The following is an 18993-nucleotide window of genomic DNA, read 5'->3' as shown; positions in this document are numbered from 1 at the left end:
AAGATGGAGTAACGCTACCGTATGTGTGGCAGAGGGGGTAGCGCGACTATGCTATGTCTAGAGGTCGGATTGTCTGTGGTCCGGAGTTACCCGTGTGTACTAGCAGCGCGGGCCCCACAGCCGCAGCGAGTAGTCGTCGGAGGCGGAGGCCAGCACGTCGTGGTGCACGGGGTTCCACGCCACGGCGTTCACGCAGCGCGAGTGCCGTGATTGGTCCGTTCAAAGACACGGACCAATCACGGCACGAGATTGACTCGAAGATGGAGTAACGCTACCGTATGTGTGGCAGAGGGGGTAGCGCGACTATGCTATGTCTAGAGGTCGGATTGTCTGTGGTCCGGAGTTACCCGTGTGTACTAGCAGCGCGGGCCCCACAGCCGCAGCGAGTAGTCGTCGGAGGCGGAGGCCAGCACGTCGTGGTGCACGGGGTTCCACGCCACGGCGTTCACGCAGCGCGAGTGCCGTGATTGGTCCGTTCAAAGACACGGACCAATCACGGCAGATTGACTCGAAGATGGAGTAACGCTACCGTATGTGTGGCAGAGGGGGTAGCGCGACTATGCTATGTCTAGAGGTCGGATTGTCTGTGGTCCGGAGTTACCCGTGTGTACTAGCAGCGCGGGCCCCACAGCCGCAGCGAGTAGTCGTCGGAGGCGGAGGCCAGCACGTCGTGGTGCACGGGGTTCCACGCCACGGCGTTCACGCAGCGCGAGTGCCGTGATTGGTCCGTTCAAAGACACGGACCAATCACGGCAGATTGACTCGAAGATGGAGTAACGCTACCGTATGTGTGGCAGAGGGGGTAGCGCGACTATGCTATGTCTAGAGGTCGGATTGTCTGTGGTCCGGAGTTACCCGTGTGTACTAGCAGCGCGGGCCCCACAGCCGCAGCGAGTAGTCGTCGGAGGCGGAGGCCAGCACGTCGTGGTGCACGGGGTTCCACGCCACGGCGTTCACGCAGCGCGAGTGCCGTGATTGGTCCGTTCAAAGACACGGACCAATCACGGCAGATTGACTCGAAGATGGAGTAACGCTACCGTATGTGTGGCAGAGGGGGTAGCGCGACTATGCTATGTCTAGAGGTCGGATTGTCTGTGGTCCGGAGTTACCCGTGTGTACTAGCAGCGCGGGCCCCACAGCCGCAGCGAGTAGTCGTCGGAGGCGGAGGCCAGCACGTCGTGGTGCACGGGGTTCCACGCCACGGCGTTCACGCAGCGCGAGTGCCCCGCCACCACCGCCACGGGCTCCTCGCCCGAGATGTGCCAGATGTACACCTACAACACCACCAAATAGATATTTTATCTACCCAAATACTTGGAGGATATAATCAAACGGAGACGCCATGTCTGTAATTTTCTGTACAAAACAGTCTGCCGATTTTTGCGGGGGAGGGGAACGTCAAATGTGTGCGTAACGTAAAAATAGCCATGTCAGATAAACGTCAGTCCATACATTGTGTATGACCGTTGGCCGCCTATTTTCGACAGAGGGGAAAGCCTGTTAATGGCTACTCCGTTTAGTTGTATCCTCCAAGACCCAAATATCATAAACCCTCCATGATGCGTTCAAGAACCACACATTATGACCACCATAAAAATAGACAGTTTTGTTAGAACAAATTTCTTATCTGTAACAATGTTATTATTGCTAAATAATAACATCGATTTCGATAATATTATGCATTCAAATTTCGAACATCTTTGAAAAACAAAGAAATTTGATTTGACCTCTATTCTAATATCAGTCGAGATGACGTTTAGTTCGAAATGAATTGTTAATTTGCAAACAAATTTGACAAATGTCGCACTTAAGTAAGATATCGAACGATATGATAGTTGGGGCCGACTCTAGTTTGTCTCTGAATTTTAAAAAAACTATGACAGCTGCCAGAAAACTTTTCAATACCGCCATTACCGGTTAAAATTTGTTTTGTTGCATAAAATTGTTCAATTTGTTGAATTTAAACCATAAAATGAGCGATCAAGATGATATAGATATTTCGGCGACGCCTCCTGATATCCGTGACAAAGCAACTAACGTTATAAACACTAATATGTTCTCTGATTATAAATGACTTTTCTTGCCGAGCTGGGCAAGTGAATTATAATAATTGCACCATCCTAACTGTAAATAATAATTAGGTATTGTTCTAAATAAATTTCTTCATTTTCGCATTTTTTTTCTGTTTTATTTTACTAATAATTACTGTTAGTGGCCCTGAACAACGCCGCGATGCCCGCGATGCCGGTCATAATATGCGGCTCCTGAATGCATCATGGAGGCTTATGGTATGTGGGTAGATAAAGTAGTGTATGTAACTGTACATAATTAGGCATTATGTACAGTCACATAAACCACTATAAAAAAATTCAGTTATACACAAACAATATTGTAGTTAGTTTTAGTTTTATATTCCTGTCTATGTCTTTTAGTAATTTATATTAATATGTAAATTCGACTTTTGTACGTATTAAATGTATAATGTCAAAACAAAAATATGTAGATATGACCCCAAATAATGAAACAAATTAAGAGTGCAGCATTCGCCGACAAACTAACCTAATAGTTAGGCGAAAATATAGTAAACCTAGAACCTAAATATTTCAACCTTCAAATTATAAACTTCGAATGCCTTTACCGCTTAGTGAGACGCGCCATTGTCATTCTCAGCGATACGTACAAAATACAGACTGCTGCGTTAGAACATAAATGACCCGCTAGCAGAGGTCAGGGTCCGTTGATGTATTTTTATTTGTTTTATACCGCTAAATAGCATTGCATGGTCTGTCTTACGTAACAAACTAGTCAAACCTAAAGATCGGTTTTCCTAGGATAGCGGTGCCGTCATATAGCGGCCGTCTCCATACTAAATAATACGGCTAAATATGGATGTCGTAGTATTTGTATGGAGACGGCCGCTATATGACGGCACCGCTATCGGAGGAAACCAAAGCTTTTAACGATTATGATAAAAGACAAGTTGAGAGTATATCCCCTTAAATGCATTATGATGTAGATCTACATCGTATATATTTTGATGGCCCGTGGCAAATCCATATATTATTTTTAATTACTATGTTTTCTTTTCCACAATCTATACAACATTACCCATCTATTTTAATTTATTAGGAAATTATACAAAAAAAAGCGGCCAAGTGCGAGTCGGACTCGCCCATGAAGGGTTCCGTATTTAGAGGATTTATGACGTATTAAAAAAAAACTACTTACTAGATCTCGTTCAAACCAATTTTTGGTGGAAGTTTGCATGGTAATGTACATCATATATTTTTTTTAGTTTTATCATTCTCTTATTTTAGAAGTTACAGGTAAAATGTGTGTCCCCCCCGACACACATTTTACCACTTTGGAAGTGTCTCTCGCGCAAACTATTCAGTTTAGAAAAAAATGATATTAGAAACCTCAATATCATTTTTGAAGACCTATCCATACCCCACACGTATGGGTTTGATGTAAAAAAAATTTTTGAGTTTCAGTTCTAAGTATGGGGAACCCCCAAAATTTATTATTTTTTTTCTATTCTTGTCTGAAAATCTTAATGCGGTTCACAGAATACATCTACTTACCAAGTTTCAATAGTATAGTTCTTATAGTTTCAGAAAAAAGTGGCTGTGACATACGGACGGACGGACAGACGGACAGACAGACAGACATGACGAATCTTACGACGAATACCTTGTTGTCCTCGCTGCCGCTGGCCACGAAGTCCTGGCGGGCGCCGCCGAAGCACGCGTGGATGGTGAAGTGGCCCTGCGACAGCCCGCGGAAGCGCCGCACCAGCGCGCGGGCCCCTGCAACACAATAATAAATAATAAATAAATATAATTTTTATTTTATTTTATTTTAGTACATGGAAAACCAACAGCGCTACATATATCCAGAAATTACAATAGAATCACAGAGCCAATTATAGGTTCTCACTTTTAGAAATACAATCAATTATAAAAAGTTTTTGCCCAACTTAGTTACACATACAAGTTCACAAAGCATAAGAACAGATGATCTATATGTATATGATCTATGTTTACAAAAATAAGTGAAGAGAAGAAAAAAGAAAAAACCTTTTGCTTGTAATACACATTCAATAATGCACCGAGCCCTGACCTGCGCCAGAATTATTGTCACCCATGAAGTATCTAGTTAATTTATTTTTTCTACTCCAGCACTTAAATGTGTCAATTAAATGACTGACAGTGATATCTAAAGCAATGTCATTTGAATGCTTTGTCTATAGGCTCATAAGATGACTGCTAGCAGTCATCTTATGAGTATAATACAACTGCTTTATTTTTTTTAAAGATACAAGTTCCGATCATCTTGATTGAAAGAGGTATGTTTTCATTTACAATAATAACTCTTTTTTTTTTAAATAATAACTCAATTTTTTTTAAATAATAACTCTTTTTTTTTAATAATAACTCTTTTTTTTTAATAATAACTTTTTTTTTTTTTTTTTGATCCAGCTGTCATAGAAAAAGTAATGTATGCAACAGCTCATAATTGGTTCTTAAAATTCTCGGGTCTTTTTTTACAAAACTCGACTACGTCTCGTTTTGTAACTTCGACCCTTGAATTTTAAGAACCCTTATTATATCACTGTTGCATAAACTACTATTTTATTACTGGTATGCTATCACTATATATGTCAATATCACAATTTATAAGAACTTTATTTAAACTCATGCCTGCCCTGCATATGAAACTGTTTTTTCTATATCTAGTAGCAGCTTGGTAATTACTACTAATTATAGGGACATTCTTACACAAATTGACTAAGCCCCACGGTAAGCTCAAGAAGGCTTGTGTTGTGGGTACTCAGACAACGATATATATAATATATATAAATACTTAAATACATAGAAAACAACCATGACTCAGGAACAAATATCTGTATCATCATACAAATAAATGCCCTTACCAGGATTCGAACCCGGGACCATCGGCTTCATAGGCAGGGTCACTACCCACTAGGCCAGACCGGTCGTCAAATAGTACACTTTAATGTGAAAAGTGTCATTATGTACGAGTCTCGAGATGTCTTTACGAGCCGTATGCAAATAAAAAACCGGCCAAGTGCGAGTCGGACTCGCGTTCCAAGGGTTCCGAATCAATACATTAAGTTCGACTCACGCTGGACTGCACATTTCTAATTGGTTTTCCTGTCATCTATAGGTTAAGAAGTATTTTGTGTATTTTTTTTTAATTTTACACCCAGGAGCACAGAATAAATAATAGTACTAAGTACAGAAGACTCACTCTCTAACAAAACGCGTCTGTTACGATCAGCACAGATATGGCCGCTAGGTGGCGACAGCGCCACGCGCGGCTTATGGCTTTCCCCAAAATTGGGGCCGAACGGATGTACTTTTACCTACCTGTAGCAAAGCGACGAAATCGCGGAGTGAGACACGCCTGCCAGTAGTCACCCGGACAGACAAACAGACGCACGAGTGATCCTATAAGTATAAGGGTTCCGTTTTTTCCTTTTGAGGTGCGGAACCCTAAAAACCCGGGACAAATACGTATTAACACTTGCAAACGTACAATAAACCCCAGCACAGTACCTTAGTTACGGATAGGAAGACGACCAGGCCCCAATTTCACATCGGTGACAGGTGCGACAATTGTAAAACATCACTGTTGTTGACGTCACAGGCATCCATGGGCTACGGTTACCGCTTACCATCGGGCGGGCCGTATTCCTGTTTGCCACCATCATTGTATTATTAAAAAAAACTTTATTATATCGGAAATAAACAGGTATTTCTCTTGCGATGTTTATGACAATTGTCACAAGATTTCAAAGAATTTCGTGTAATTCTTGACAGGAAATGAGTTCTGTGTCGGAATTTCGGGACAAGTGTCGTGTTTCTTGTGACAATTGTCATTAGCTTCGCAAAATAAGTACTTATTTATAGGCGATATAATGGAGTTTTATTAAAAATAAAATGTTGGTGGCAAACAAGCACACCGCCCGTCCGATGGTAAGCGGTTACCATAGCCTATGGAGGCCTGTGACGTCAGTAACAGTGATGTCGACAATTGTCGCACCTGTCACCATGGTGAAATAGGGGCCAGAAGGCCTACCGCGAACCACGTTCGACGTGTTGCCTCCCTGTCACACTTACGTGCGAAATTACAAGTGCGACAGAGATGCAACACGTCTTACGTGGTTCGCGGTAGGCCCTCAGAATGCGCAACACTCACGTATGTCCCAGAGATGCACGCCCTGGTTGGCCACGTTGAGCAACAGCAGCGAGTCGGCCGCGTCCACGCACATCGCCATCACCGCGTGCTCTTCTTGAATTCTAATACATAAACAAACAGATCATCCCTCTATTCTATTTCGTTATTTTCTGTCATCTGTGTTTGTTTTGACTCACAGACAATCCAACCTCTAGACATAGCATAGTCGCGCTACCCCCTCTGCCACACATACGGTAGCGTTACTCCATCTTCGAGTCAATCCCGTGCCGTGATTGGTCCGTGTCTTTGAACGGACCAATCACGGCACGGGATTCGATCACCTCGTCCCCCCGCACCCCCGTATTTTTGGCAGCATCGGTTTCATTAAAGAATTGGCCTAAGCTCAGTCTAGAGGTTGGATTGTCAGTGTTTTGACTATATTATCTCTGGTAAACTACGAGTGATACAACTTCATCGTTCGTTCAACGAATCACTCTTATAAGAATGACCGCTCGTCGGGTGATCAGTATAAAAATTCAGGACATTATTTATACAATTACTTACACATTTTATAATGAAAACAAATTGATAAAATTACCTACATTCCCAATTTAAATTCTCTTACTTTTCTTCTTGCACCATTTTTATTACATCTCCGCTTAGCCCTATGGTTGACTGGTAGAGAATGTCTTTAGGTGGTAAGTCCGCCATTTGTACATTTTTTTTTGTATTTTGTGCAATAACATAGGACCGCCTTGCAGGCGCAGACCAGTCTGTAGCCACTAGCCAATAAGCCATTTATCTCAATGCGAGTGCGTGAGTGGTAACAGGGAAGTCAGTCCCCTGACGAAACTACGACCCGCTCGCGTGCCTGCTAATCGGCCCGCGAAATATCAAATCTATACAATGCTTCGATCAACACGGAAGGGATGCGGCATTCGCACTATTTCCCCTCTGCCTAGGTACAAGATCAACTGATCTAGCGCGGGTAATAAAACTAGTTGCGCTCGGATTTTTAACTAGACCGAGTCCAGACGCGCGAGTGAACACAGCAGCAGAAAAAATGCCTAATTGCTCGGTTTTTTGTTGTAAAAAAGAGGTCGGGGACATCAAATTTACAAAAAGAAGGTGTTACATTTCACACGTAATATTTTTTTTACATGTCATACGTTTAATTATATTTAAACACAATTATTATACTTTAGTCTCATGTAATTGCTGGATTTATCGATTTTTCTCGCCCAGTACAAATTGCGGATCGGTCGAGCAACAAATCCGACTTCTCATCTCTTGACGAAAATGTGTTAGTGTGCGTGTTGTGACACTTGTGACTCGTCCGTACACAAAAACAGATCGAGGTGTGCAAGATTTGTCTGTGTAGGGTGTCATTTTCTATGTATTTGTGTCGTCATTACAGATTGGATTTTGTATGCAAGTGTGTGAGAAGTGCGACTGTGTGCACGTTCGCCCCCGCGAAAAATGGCTGAATTATTTGAATGTCAAGATATCGCTTGGGCCTATTCCTTCCGACCTGTCGGAAGCCCGTGTTGATCGAAGATACAATGCATCGTGTACTCACAGGTTGCAGTCGGTGAGGTCGGTGAAGTCGTAGTGTCGCACGCGGTGGTGCGTGTCGGCGGCCAGCACGCCGCGCCCGTCGCTGCGCGTCGCCAGCGCGTTCACGCGCACGCCGTCCCAGCTGTTCAGCAGCTGGCCCTGCAAAACACCACACATTATTACATTTATTCATAGGAGTCGTTTCCTAGGTTTCCGGGGACAGAAATTATAGTTTGTAGCTTTCTAATAGACCCCGAAGGCTAATCCTATTGTCTATTGTTAAGAAAAACCGCTCGTGCCACGTGCCACAACCACCTGCATAAAAAATCGGTACTTCGGTTACTGAGTGCCGGCGAGTCGAACGCTACAGAACCAGTCTAAAATGTGTCATCGAGATGCGTAACAAAGGCGCGTTATCGGAGAGCGCACCTACACTGGTTTTTTGAGCGTTGGACTAGCCCGCGCTCAGGTGCCAAATAGAATAATTAGGACCCTTTTTTGCAGGTAAGTAGCACGTGCGGTTTTACTGAACAATAGACAATAGGATTAGCCTTCGGGGTCTATTAGAAAGCTACAAACTATACAATGGTGCTTTTTATTAGCTTTTGTTAATAGGCTACAGTTTTCATATTTTTTAATATGTTAAGATAACGAGAGAGAGAGAGAGAGAGAGAAAGAGATACCTCTTTGCTGCAGTGGTAGAACTGTCCCCGAGCGCCGCCGCACACGAACTTGTCGGAGCCCGCGTGCCACGCCACGGCGGTCAGCGAGTCCTCTTGTGAGTGCGACATCTTGGTCGCTAAGGTCTCAGTCTGTAAACACACATATCCGTAATAGTGACCTTTCAACACGAATCTAGTATAACTGGATCAGGCATGAGGGGTGGTGAGAAATGACCGAACGGGATAGTCTTATGTATTTTTCAGTTGGAGTAGCAGCGAACTCGCTATTATTGTTTGTCCTTGTCACAGTCTCGCATTTTTTTATTACCCACCGTAAATTTAGTATGGAGTATGGTGGGCAACAAATGAAGTGTACACGGAAAGAACATGTCTAGTCACTTTTTTCTGAGATTTTTATCTCAAAATGAAGAGCTCTTAATTAACTATTAGCTATATCTTTTGCTACCACTGTATAATAAATGTAACACAACTTTATTTTTAGTTAAATAATACCTGGTCACGGAATTACCATACGTTTTGACATTGTTCCAAATTTTAAAACCGCGATTACTCAAAATGTTACTGAAGTGACTAAACATGTTCTTTCCGTGCACCCTTCAAATAAATTCGACCAATCATAGTGTCGCATTGCGTACGTTTTGTCCCTCACAAACGCACGCGTATAGCACATCTATTAGGATCCTACCATCTATGGCTTTCAAGCATTTCAAGCCGAAAGTTTAGAAGAACCTGAATTATTTTATATCTTATTGGTTTGCTTATTTGCGATCAAAGTAACATTCATGGCTAAGAGACATGGTGGAGATGTTGGGATTAAATTTGAAGGCTTCCATGAAATGTTAAGGTTTTCACCTCCATATTCCATATCCACAGGTCCGGGCAGTCCTCGGGGCCGGCCGCGATGAGCCAGCGCCCGTCCGGGCTCCAGGCCAGGTATGACACGCCGTACGAGTGCCCTTCCAACGACTTTCTGCAATCACACATTGTATACTGATTACAGATCATGTGGCTTGAGTGAGTGTAGTAGACTAGACTAGTGTCGTTCACGAGTGAGTGATTTAAAAGAACTGTATCTTTTGATTGAACCCATTCACTCTTCAACTCACTGATGATTTAATTCGCTCAGTCGCTTCATTTATCTCAGTGTTCCTTGCGCGCTCTTTCGCACTTATGTTTTGAATAAGCCGGCCGAGCGTGACGAGCGAGTGAGACGATCCGAATAGGTTTCGGAGCGGTTCGGAAGAATTCATAGGGTGTCTGGAAAACATGGCGGGATCGTATCACCACAGAATAAGTAATAGTACTACCGTACAGAAAGGACACTTCCTACAAAACCGAAGTTTGAAATCGATTCAGGGTCGAATCGTGATATCCCTTTCTAACTTATGGCACTATCCCTTTCGGCTATTTAGGGTTATCAAAATTCAAGTTATTATCTTATCTGTGGTAGTGCACGCAAAGGGACGTCAAGTTGTGTCAACCCTAATAATCGCTCGGAGCAATGCTGAGCCGAGTTTGCCCGAAGTCAGGAGTGTCTCCCCACTGGTATCGCGAGAAAATTTGGAGTATTTTCTTCAGTCATAGGCAGTATGTAATGGCGCTACTTACATCAAAACAAACAGTGAAACGTCAAACTTAAGCAGCTCTGACTCTTGTTTATTGTAAACTGTTGACGGTGTTTTAAAAACTTATTTTACAGGATTTGTGGCAACAAGCGTCTCATTATTGGTGCCACGTCCATAGTAGGGGTGATTACTATTTATGACAATTGCTATACCTGAAGGCGAGGCGGCGCGCCTGCGGGTCGTAGTCCCAGATCATGACGGTGTTGTCTTTGGAGCCCGAGGCGAGCTTACTGCCGTCGGGGGACCACTTGCAGTACCACACTTCGTCGCAGTGCTCGTTTAGAACCTGCGTGAATAACAATATGTGACGTCCCACGGATAAAGGTACCTTATGGCCGTTGGCGCTTACGCTATTATTAACGCCGCTCCGCCGCCGCGCGCTATTATTATTGCGGCGCTATGCGACGTAAGCGTGCCATAAGGTACCTTTTGCCGTGGAACGTCACATATTCACCACACAGTATAAAACAAAGTCGCTTCCCGCTGTTTGTCTGTCCATATGTATGCTTAGAATGCTTAGATCTTTAAAACTACGCAACGGATTTTGATGCATTTTTTTAAATAGATAGAGTGATCGAAGAGGAAAGTTTATGTATAAATTGTTAACCCGTGCGAAGCCGGGGCGGGTCGCTAGTTTGTTATATTTGAAACGGTTTTATAACTAAGCATTATCAAATCAAAGTTAACATGCAAGATATGATTAGTTACAGACAAACGGCGTAATAAATTTGTAAATAACGCAGTATCATAGAGAAAAAAATACATAGATTGCTCACTCCATACATCAGTTTTAGTACCAAAAAGACTATTAGCATCCATCGAGTAGCGGAACTATCAGTACTGGTACTTGACAATAGATGTAGCACCGACCGGAAAGTCTTATGCTGTTGAGATAAAACTTTCTGGTCGGTGCTACATCTATTGTCAAGTAGCAGTACTGATAGTTCCGCTACTCGATGCTAGTTGTAGACACTGAAATTAATAGTCTAACTGATGTATGGAGTGAGCACTCTTGTCTTACTATATTTCTCTATGGCAGTACCGAGCGGCTGTAGGAACATGCAAGTATAAGGCTGTAGTAAAAAAAAAGAAATGGTCCTAACAACAAATGGTTATTTTTATGTCTGTTTTTTTTCCGTGTCCTTGGCGTATGTGTCGCCACGTTCAAAATTTATAAGTCATTTCCTCACTGAAAATCAGTGCCACGGATTGCCGCCGCATTATAGCGGCAGCCTTGCCTGCAGGGTCTAGGTTCACCTAGGGTGTACACAGTATTTCTGTACCTGCAGCGGGTGTATGGGGAAGGAGTCGGGCGAGCAGTGGTGGTCCTGCAACAGACTGAAGGGGATGCAGTCGGGCGGCGGCCGCGGTGCTGCGTGGAAGCGGCAGCGGCCACCTGGCTGGCAGGGCCTAGGTTCACCTAGGGTGTACACAGTATAAGGTTCTGTACCTGCAGCGGGTGTATGGGGAAGGAGTCGGGCGAGCAGTGGTGGTCCTGCAACAGACTGAAGGGGATGCAGTCGGGCGGCGGCCGCGGTGCTGCGTGGAAGCGGCAGCGGCCACCTGGCTGGCAGGGCCTAGGTTCACCTAGGGTGTACACAGTATTTCTGTACCTGCAGCGGGTGTATGGGGAAGGAGTCGGGCGAGCAGTGGTGGTCCTGCAACAGACTGAAGGGGATGCAGTCGGGCGGCGGCCGCGGTACTGCGTGGAAGCGGCAGCGGGTCACCTGGCTGGCAGGGCCTAGGTTCACCTAGGGTGTACACAGTATAAGGTTCTGTACCTGCAGCGGGTGTATGGGGAAGGAGTCGGGCGAGCAGTGGTGGTCCTGCAACAGACTGAAGGGGATGCAGTCGGGCGGCGGCCGCGGTGCTGCGTGGAAGCGGCAGCGGCCACCTGGCTGGCAGGGCCTAGGTTCACCTAGGGTGTACACAGTATAAGGTTCTGTACCTGCAGCGGGTGTATGGGGAAGGAGTCGGGCGAGCAGTGGTGGTCCTGCAACAGACTGAAGGGGATGCAGTCGGGCGGCGGCCGCGGTGCTGCGTGGAAGCGGCAGCGGGTCACCTGGTGAAAAGATACAAACAGTTGTAGGCACAATATCACCATTAAAAAAAACCGAAAGTGGTGAGTCAAAAGCGTTAGTGTAAGGCCTGAGTGGACGCTCGAGTTGGGCGTGCGGCGTGCATGTTAAACAAATGCAAACGTATAGGAGCGGCCTTAGTACACGCTGCTCAAATTACTTGTGAGCCCGACGTCGCGCTGCACGCCCCGCCGAACGCTCCGCTCCGAGCGTCTACTCAGGCCTTAACTTAGATTTGTTTAATGGCAACACTGGCATGTACCTGCGCCTGAGCGGCCTGCGCGAGCAGCGCGCGCAGCCGGTGTGGCGGCATCATTAGCGCCGGCGGCAGCACTGCTTGCACGCGTTGTAACACGCGCGCTCTGCTGTCCGCGCCGGCACCCGGCCATCTAGAAACGAAACGAAGCTCAGTAACTGTTTCAAGCAGGTGTTTTGATCAGAGATGTACAAAATGGTTTTAAAAAAGCATTTAAATACAAAATGCAAAATACTTTTCAGATTTACTATTTCAAATGCAAAATAACAAATAGTTTTGCGTTTTGTATTTCAAATGCTAAATGCAAAATAGGTATTTTCAAAATGCTTTTTCAAAATAAAATACCTTTTGACCAAATCTCAGATATTTTTGTTTATTTTAGGTATTTATCATGAGAATAGCCATAGAATAGATAATGTTTGTCATTTTCGTTTCACATTGACACTAGTCAGACATAATAGCCGGTTTAGACTCTCGTGGCTCGCAAGCTCGTCGAGCTAATATAATTTAAACACTAACGGCACGGCATAAGGTTTATAACCGAATGACAAGCCGAATGCGAGTGTGTCGAGGCGAGCCACGAGACGCGCCGGGAGCCGAGCCGCGAGTCTAAACGGCTACATAGAGAAATAAGTAAGACAAGAGTGCTCACTCCATACATCAGTTCAGACTATTAATTTCAGTGTCTACATCTAGCATCGAGTAGCGGAACTATCAGTACTGCTACTTGACAATAGATGTCGCACCGACTGGAAAGTCTTATCTCAACAGCATAAGACTTTCCGGTCGGTGCTACATCTATTGTCAAGTAGCAGTACTGATAGTTCCGCTACTCGGTACTAGATGCTAATAGTCTTTTTGGTACTAAAACTGATGTATGGAGTGAGCACTCTATGTATTTTTTTTTCTCTATGACGGCTATAAGGCGCGCACTCTGACCAAAGAAAAAAACCGGCCAAGTGCGAGTCGGACTCGCGCACGGAGGGTTCCGCACCATCAACAAAAAATAGAGCAAAACAAGCAAAAAAACGGTCACCCATCCAAGTACTGACCCCGCCCGACGTTGCTTAACTTCGGTCAAAAATCACGTTTGTTGTATGGGAGCCCCACTTAAATCTTTATTTTATTCTGTTTTTTGTATTTGTTGTTATAGCGGCAACAGAAATACATCATCTGTGAAAATTTCAACTGTCTAGCTATCATGGTTCGTGAGATACAGCCTGGTGACAGACGGACGGACGGACGGACGGACGGACGGACGGACGGACAGCGGAGTCTTAGTAATAGGGTCCCGTTTTTACCATTAGGGTATGGAACCCTAAAAAAGGGCGCGCATGGCTAGCAGACGCCTCTATCGGTCAAATTCGGCAATACAAGCGTTATTCGTTCATTTCATTTTGTTTGACTGGTAATGTTGGCTAAACTTAATCACAAAGTATTTTGCATTTTGAAATGAATATTAAAAATGCAAAATACATCTCGAAAAGTATTTCAAATAAAATACAAAATGGTTTTTACTAAAAGGCATTTAAATGCAAAATACAAAATAGGTATTTTGCATTTTGTATTTGCATTTTAAATAGAAGTATTTTAAATAAATCGCATCTCTGGTTTTGATACATTCCTCGTACGGTGATTCTTCAAATTCAGAAAATCGAGAGCTTGGAGCGAGACTCAGCATAAGGATATGCTTGAATAAGCGTCAGGTTTAAGAGATCGAAGATATTAGTGCCACCAAGTCAGAAAGCTCGCACAGTCCTATCTATGCTAAAGCGCATAAAGCATAGGAGAAATAGTTACCGAGTTACCATAGGTACTTAGAAAGCCTAGCGGCTAGGCTTAGGTTGGTCCTAGCCTAACCTAGAGTTCATTGGTACATCAAAAAACGTTAAGAAATCTATGACCGACACTATCTTTGTTGTGAAATTTGATAGCTATATCGTGCAGCTTGCTGCCAACGCCCCGCTGGCAACGCCCGCCCTGCTGGCTTGCCCCGAACGCGTTTGGCGTGCTCGAGTATCATAAGCGTTGACAGGCAGTGCACGCCGTGTCACACCCACCTCGCGCGTGCGTGCAGCTCCGCGGGGTCCGCGCACATCATGAGCGCCGACAGGCGGTGCACGCGCGCCGTGTCGTGCCCAAGCGGGGTAAGCTCGTTCCGGAGCACGTGCAGCGCGTCGAGCGCGCGCCCGGCTTCCAGGTGCTCGAGGTACTTCTGCTCGAGGACCACGAACTTCATCTCCTGGAGACAAAACATTATTTTCAACAAGGAGTTTTGGCCGAAGGGCGTCACACTCAGGCGGTTCCGCGGCCATGACACTGCGGGGTTGCGTAATGCAACCATTATGTGATTTGTAGTTATAATAAACATTATAGGACATTCTTACACAGATTGACTAACTCCCACAGTACGCTCAAGAAGGCTTGTGTTGTGAAATTACACAAATACATAGAAAACACCCAAGACTCAGGAACAAATATCCGTGCTCATCACACAAATAAATGCCTTTACCTGGATTCGAACCCAGGACCATCGGCTTCACAGGCAGCGTTACCCTCTAGGCCAGACCGGTCGTCCCTGCATTTTTGCGCTACGTACCGCGAGTGAGTGCGGGTCGAGCTGCTCGCCCTGCAACAGCGCGTGCAGCGCGCGCAGCTCGTGGTCGGCCTTGCCCCAGTCGCCGGCCAGCACGTGCGCCCGGAACGTGGCGGCCGCCGGGTGCTCCAGGTGCAGCCCCGACTCCTCCATCACAAGGGCGGCGCTGCGTCTGTATAATTTGTACTTATTAGTAGTTGTAGTATCTAATAAATAATCTACTTAGCATGTCGAATGTGACTGTAAACAGGGGAAGTTAGGTAGAAGCACAGACAAGACATCCTCTAGACTGAGCATAATAGCGCTACCCCCTCTGCCACAAATATACCTACGGTAGTTTTACTCCATCTTCGAGTCAAAGTGTATTTGTGTTACATCCGTGTCTTTAAACGGACCAATCACGGCACGGGACTCGCTCACCTCGTCCCCCGCACCCCAGTATTTTTGGTTTTCATGAAATAATTGCTCATTTTATTATTTATTCAGAGACCATACTTTTATATCCGCAACGCAGGCTTCGTCAGGTAAACACAAACTTACAATCAGCTACAGGCATCGTCACAAAAAACTACAACGATAAAATCCGCAACAGGCTTCGTCAACTCACTTACTCTAAAAATACACATTAATAACAAAAAAAAAATTAAAAAACTAAAATAAAATAAAAATAAAAAGCATCGGAAAGCTGAAAGCATGCGTACGCATCTTCATACTAACGAGCAATTTCTCATATATAAAATGCGGCTCGATGCTGACAGATGTGATTCCACCCTAAGCCAAGTTTAAGAAAAATAGTTTGAACAACACTGACAATAAAATAATTTGCTTACTAACTAGAGCCCATATTATGCATGACTTACTTAAATATGTATTAAATTACTTGATAATTGATTGATGGCTCGTCAGAGATCAGTATACCTATTTAAGAACCAATTAGACAAATGATAAATTCTAATATAACCTGAAGTATCTCTAAGTAGGTCTAATTTGGAAGAATTTATACTAACAGGTACTTGTGCCAGATGGAAAATGAGTAGTTTTAGTTATCAGCAGTAGCCTTAACCACTGTGAAACTCCAGGTGACAGATCTTTGCGAGGCCCTTGCCTTTTTTGTTAAGTAAAAATAAAATGTGGTTGGGTGGTTGCACAAGACTAGTCAACTGCCCTTATCGCCACCCCTAAGGCCGCCACTGATAGTTATAAACAGAATAACAATAATGGATCCCACCAAAAACATTTCATGTAAAATTGGCGGTCAAAACTCACTAGCTTTTACTGTAAAAATGGTATCAGATCTTAGCCATTGGCCAAAGTCAAGCTCTTAGGCCCTGACTTTACTAACCCTATGTTGGTTTTAAAACTATGGCATAGCCGTCATAGATGGCAGGAAGATAGCCCAAATAACCAAAGGGGTCAGGGGGCACCCTGATGTCTCTGATGGCTATCAAAAAGCAGTAAAATTGGGTACTATGACCTCTTTGAATTGTATTGTATATCTATCCATGTACAATCTGGAAACATGTGTTCAGGGATTGGATACCGGTATTTTTTGTATGGGAACGGAAACAGTCTTTTTTCGTTCTTTGCTAATTACTTCATTTCTAATTGGGCAATCTAATAATACGAAGTCGTAACCTAAAAACACAACTGAGTCCTACATTTCGAGTATAAAATAATTCAAAAAATATGGTTATTTCTAAGTTTTTGCAAAAAACCGGTTCCGATCCCTGCATCTGTTGTCTCCCTCTTTATCATGATGAATCATCTCTACAATTTTATGCACTAATGAATTTATGCTTCATCAGTTTTGTATGTCAGCATTAAACATAAATGTGGTACTTTAATATAGAACTAAGCACAATGACTGGACTTATCATCTGGTTACATAACATTATGGTTAATTAACACACAGTAATAGATAAGACAAAAGAAAACATTTCCAACATCTATGTTCAGTTGCACCACAACTGAACAAAGATGATTAAATGAGATATTATTAACTGAATATTAGAATGCAATCATAAAAACATAAAGATGCAGTCTCAAATAATGTGGTAAAAATGTTCCATTTGGGAAGAGCAAGCTTTAAAATTAAACATAATAGTGTTACACTTCCTTAGAGCTAAGTTTATGTTACCTCAGTAACATTATAACAAAACTAAAAATCATAGGTATTTGACTTAATGAACTATCATTGGAAAGTAAGATTTTACATAGTCTTTATAAATTACTCCTGTTATCATTACTTAGAGCCCAGTGTTGTTTACAATCTTGCAGGATATACATCACTATTTGAAAAAATATACATCAGAATAATTCATATGACAAGGAACAGTTTAAGACAAGGATAATTGTTATTTAAAGAAAAAAATCTATGCCTTCTCCAAATATGATTTTTGATGAGCAAACAAAAAGATCAGTGACTTGGCAGCCATTAGGTTAATGACACCCAGTCTAACAAATGTGAATATCTTGTAAGATAGAGATTATAGGATATTTAAAAGCATCATTACCATGTCACTAGTTTTTGTGCTAAATATTTCCTTCTAATAATAGTATTAGGATAGCGAGCAGCTAAACAAAAAAACATTTGTGTGGTAGGCATAATTAGCTTGTTTTGATGCAATGCTCAAGGCTATAGGCAAAATAGAAAAATCATTACATCTTATCAGATATCTAAGCCATGACTTGCACAAATAAATTATTGTTAAACATTTATTAAATGTTAGTCTCAGGTCTCAAATTCAAGCAACTGAACTTACAGGAACAAAGAATTTTCAAGACAATGACATCCAAACAATGATCTGGCATGTATTTTTGCTGCATGGATTTGTAAGCTGAAAATGTTGTCAGGCAAATTTGTTGACACAAAAGTTAGGTGACAATGACTAGATCATGTATTGCATTATCAAGTTTTTTGGTCAAGGATGTTCAGTGGCTGGCATTACCTAAATATCCCACACACCTTGACTTAATTGTTTTATTACATAAAGAGAATTCATGATGTTTTAACAAAGCTGTCTACTAGTGTAACCACAGATTTGCCCAGCAACGTGAATAAGTACTATGGATATTGAGTTAAGATTGATATGGGGTCCGAGGAAGAGTATAAAAATAGTGAATAACATGAGATAATGAGTACTCACTCGAGGCCAATAGAGAGCAGGTGCTGGCCTATGAGGCGAACAATTTCTTGATCAGTCTGGGCCATGCGCGGGCCAGGCGCTGGCGGGGCGCCGTTGCGGTCAGCGTCGCCGTTGACGTGAGCCGCTTGGCCGTTGGCCGTGGGCTGCTGCATGGCGGGCGCTGGCGGCGACAGCCTGCGGGACCGCTTGCGCGGCGGCCGATGCCCGGCGCCCTCGTCGCCCGAGTCAGTGGAGGCCAGGCTGGCGGAGCGAGAGCGCCGCGCTGCCCCGAGCGCCGAGCTCAGTCCCGCGCGCGCCGCATCGGTCCGTGCTGGCGCTGCTGACCGCCCGACGCCCCGGCGACGCTCGCGCTCTGACGTCACGACAGTCCACTACGCACCACCCGCGCTCAATGGACCATCTCCCTTTGTTCGTCACGGTGAGCTGTGCTTCTCGATTGTTCCCTTTTTATGCCCTTTGTCTGCGATGCGAAATCGGAGTAGCGATCTTAAAACTCCTTGTCGTTACGAAACTCTTGAAACGCGAGTACAGTTCGAAGCGTACACAAAAATCAGCTGAAAATGAAACGACAGCTGTCTTTCTTCGCTGAGTACAACATCGCCCTTCTCTCCGTTTCGAACGACGTTCGTGTCTCACCAAAGCGTTCGGACGCGCATCGGGCGCAATCGTGTCGTAATGTAATGACCTCAAAAATAAAATATCATGTCATATAAAAATGGCGCAAGCTAGGACTATTTCTAGTTGCACATGCAATATTAAGTCTTATTTAAATTCAAGAAGAAACTCATTATTTTTTGCTTTATTTTAATCCAAAAATAATATGAAAAATTATCGATAATTTTTTTTTA

The 18993-nt window shown here is 43.7% G+C and overlaps 1 protein-coding gene across 1 annotated transcript; it reads right to left on the bottom strand.

The window, feature by feature from the left end:
• Nucleotides 1-1118: 1118 nt before the first annotated feature.
• On the bottom strand, nt 1119-18829 carry LOC134651842 (WD repeat-containing protein 26). Its single transcript, XM_063506965.1, has 12 exons — nt 18146-18829; nt 15003-15171; nt 14464-14645; nt 12410-12536; nt 12018-12131; nt 10222-10355; nt 9297-9414; nt 8445-8573; nt 7784-7920; nt 6226-6326; nt 3694-3809; nt 1119-1274 (listed from the first exon to the last, which is right to left on the bottom strand). The coding sequence occupies exons 1-12, from the start codon at nt 18295-18297 to the stop codon at nt 1119-1121; spliced, it is 1635 nt and encodes a 544-aa protein (XP_063363035.1). The 5' UTR covers nt 18298-18829.
• Between the last annotated feature and the right edge of the window lie 164 nt (nt 18830-18993).

The sequence above is a fragment of the Cydia amplana genome, chromosome 1 (assembly GCF_948474715.1).
Source record: "Cydia amplana chromosome 1, ilCydAmpl1.1, whole genome shotgun sequence".
Lineage (NCBI taxonomy): Eukaryota > Metazoa > Arthropoda > Insecta > Lepidoptera > Tortricidae > Cydia > Cydia amplana.
Note: the sequence above shows the minus strand (reverse complement) of the source record. Positions and strands in the feature narration are given on the sequence as shown.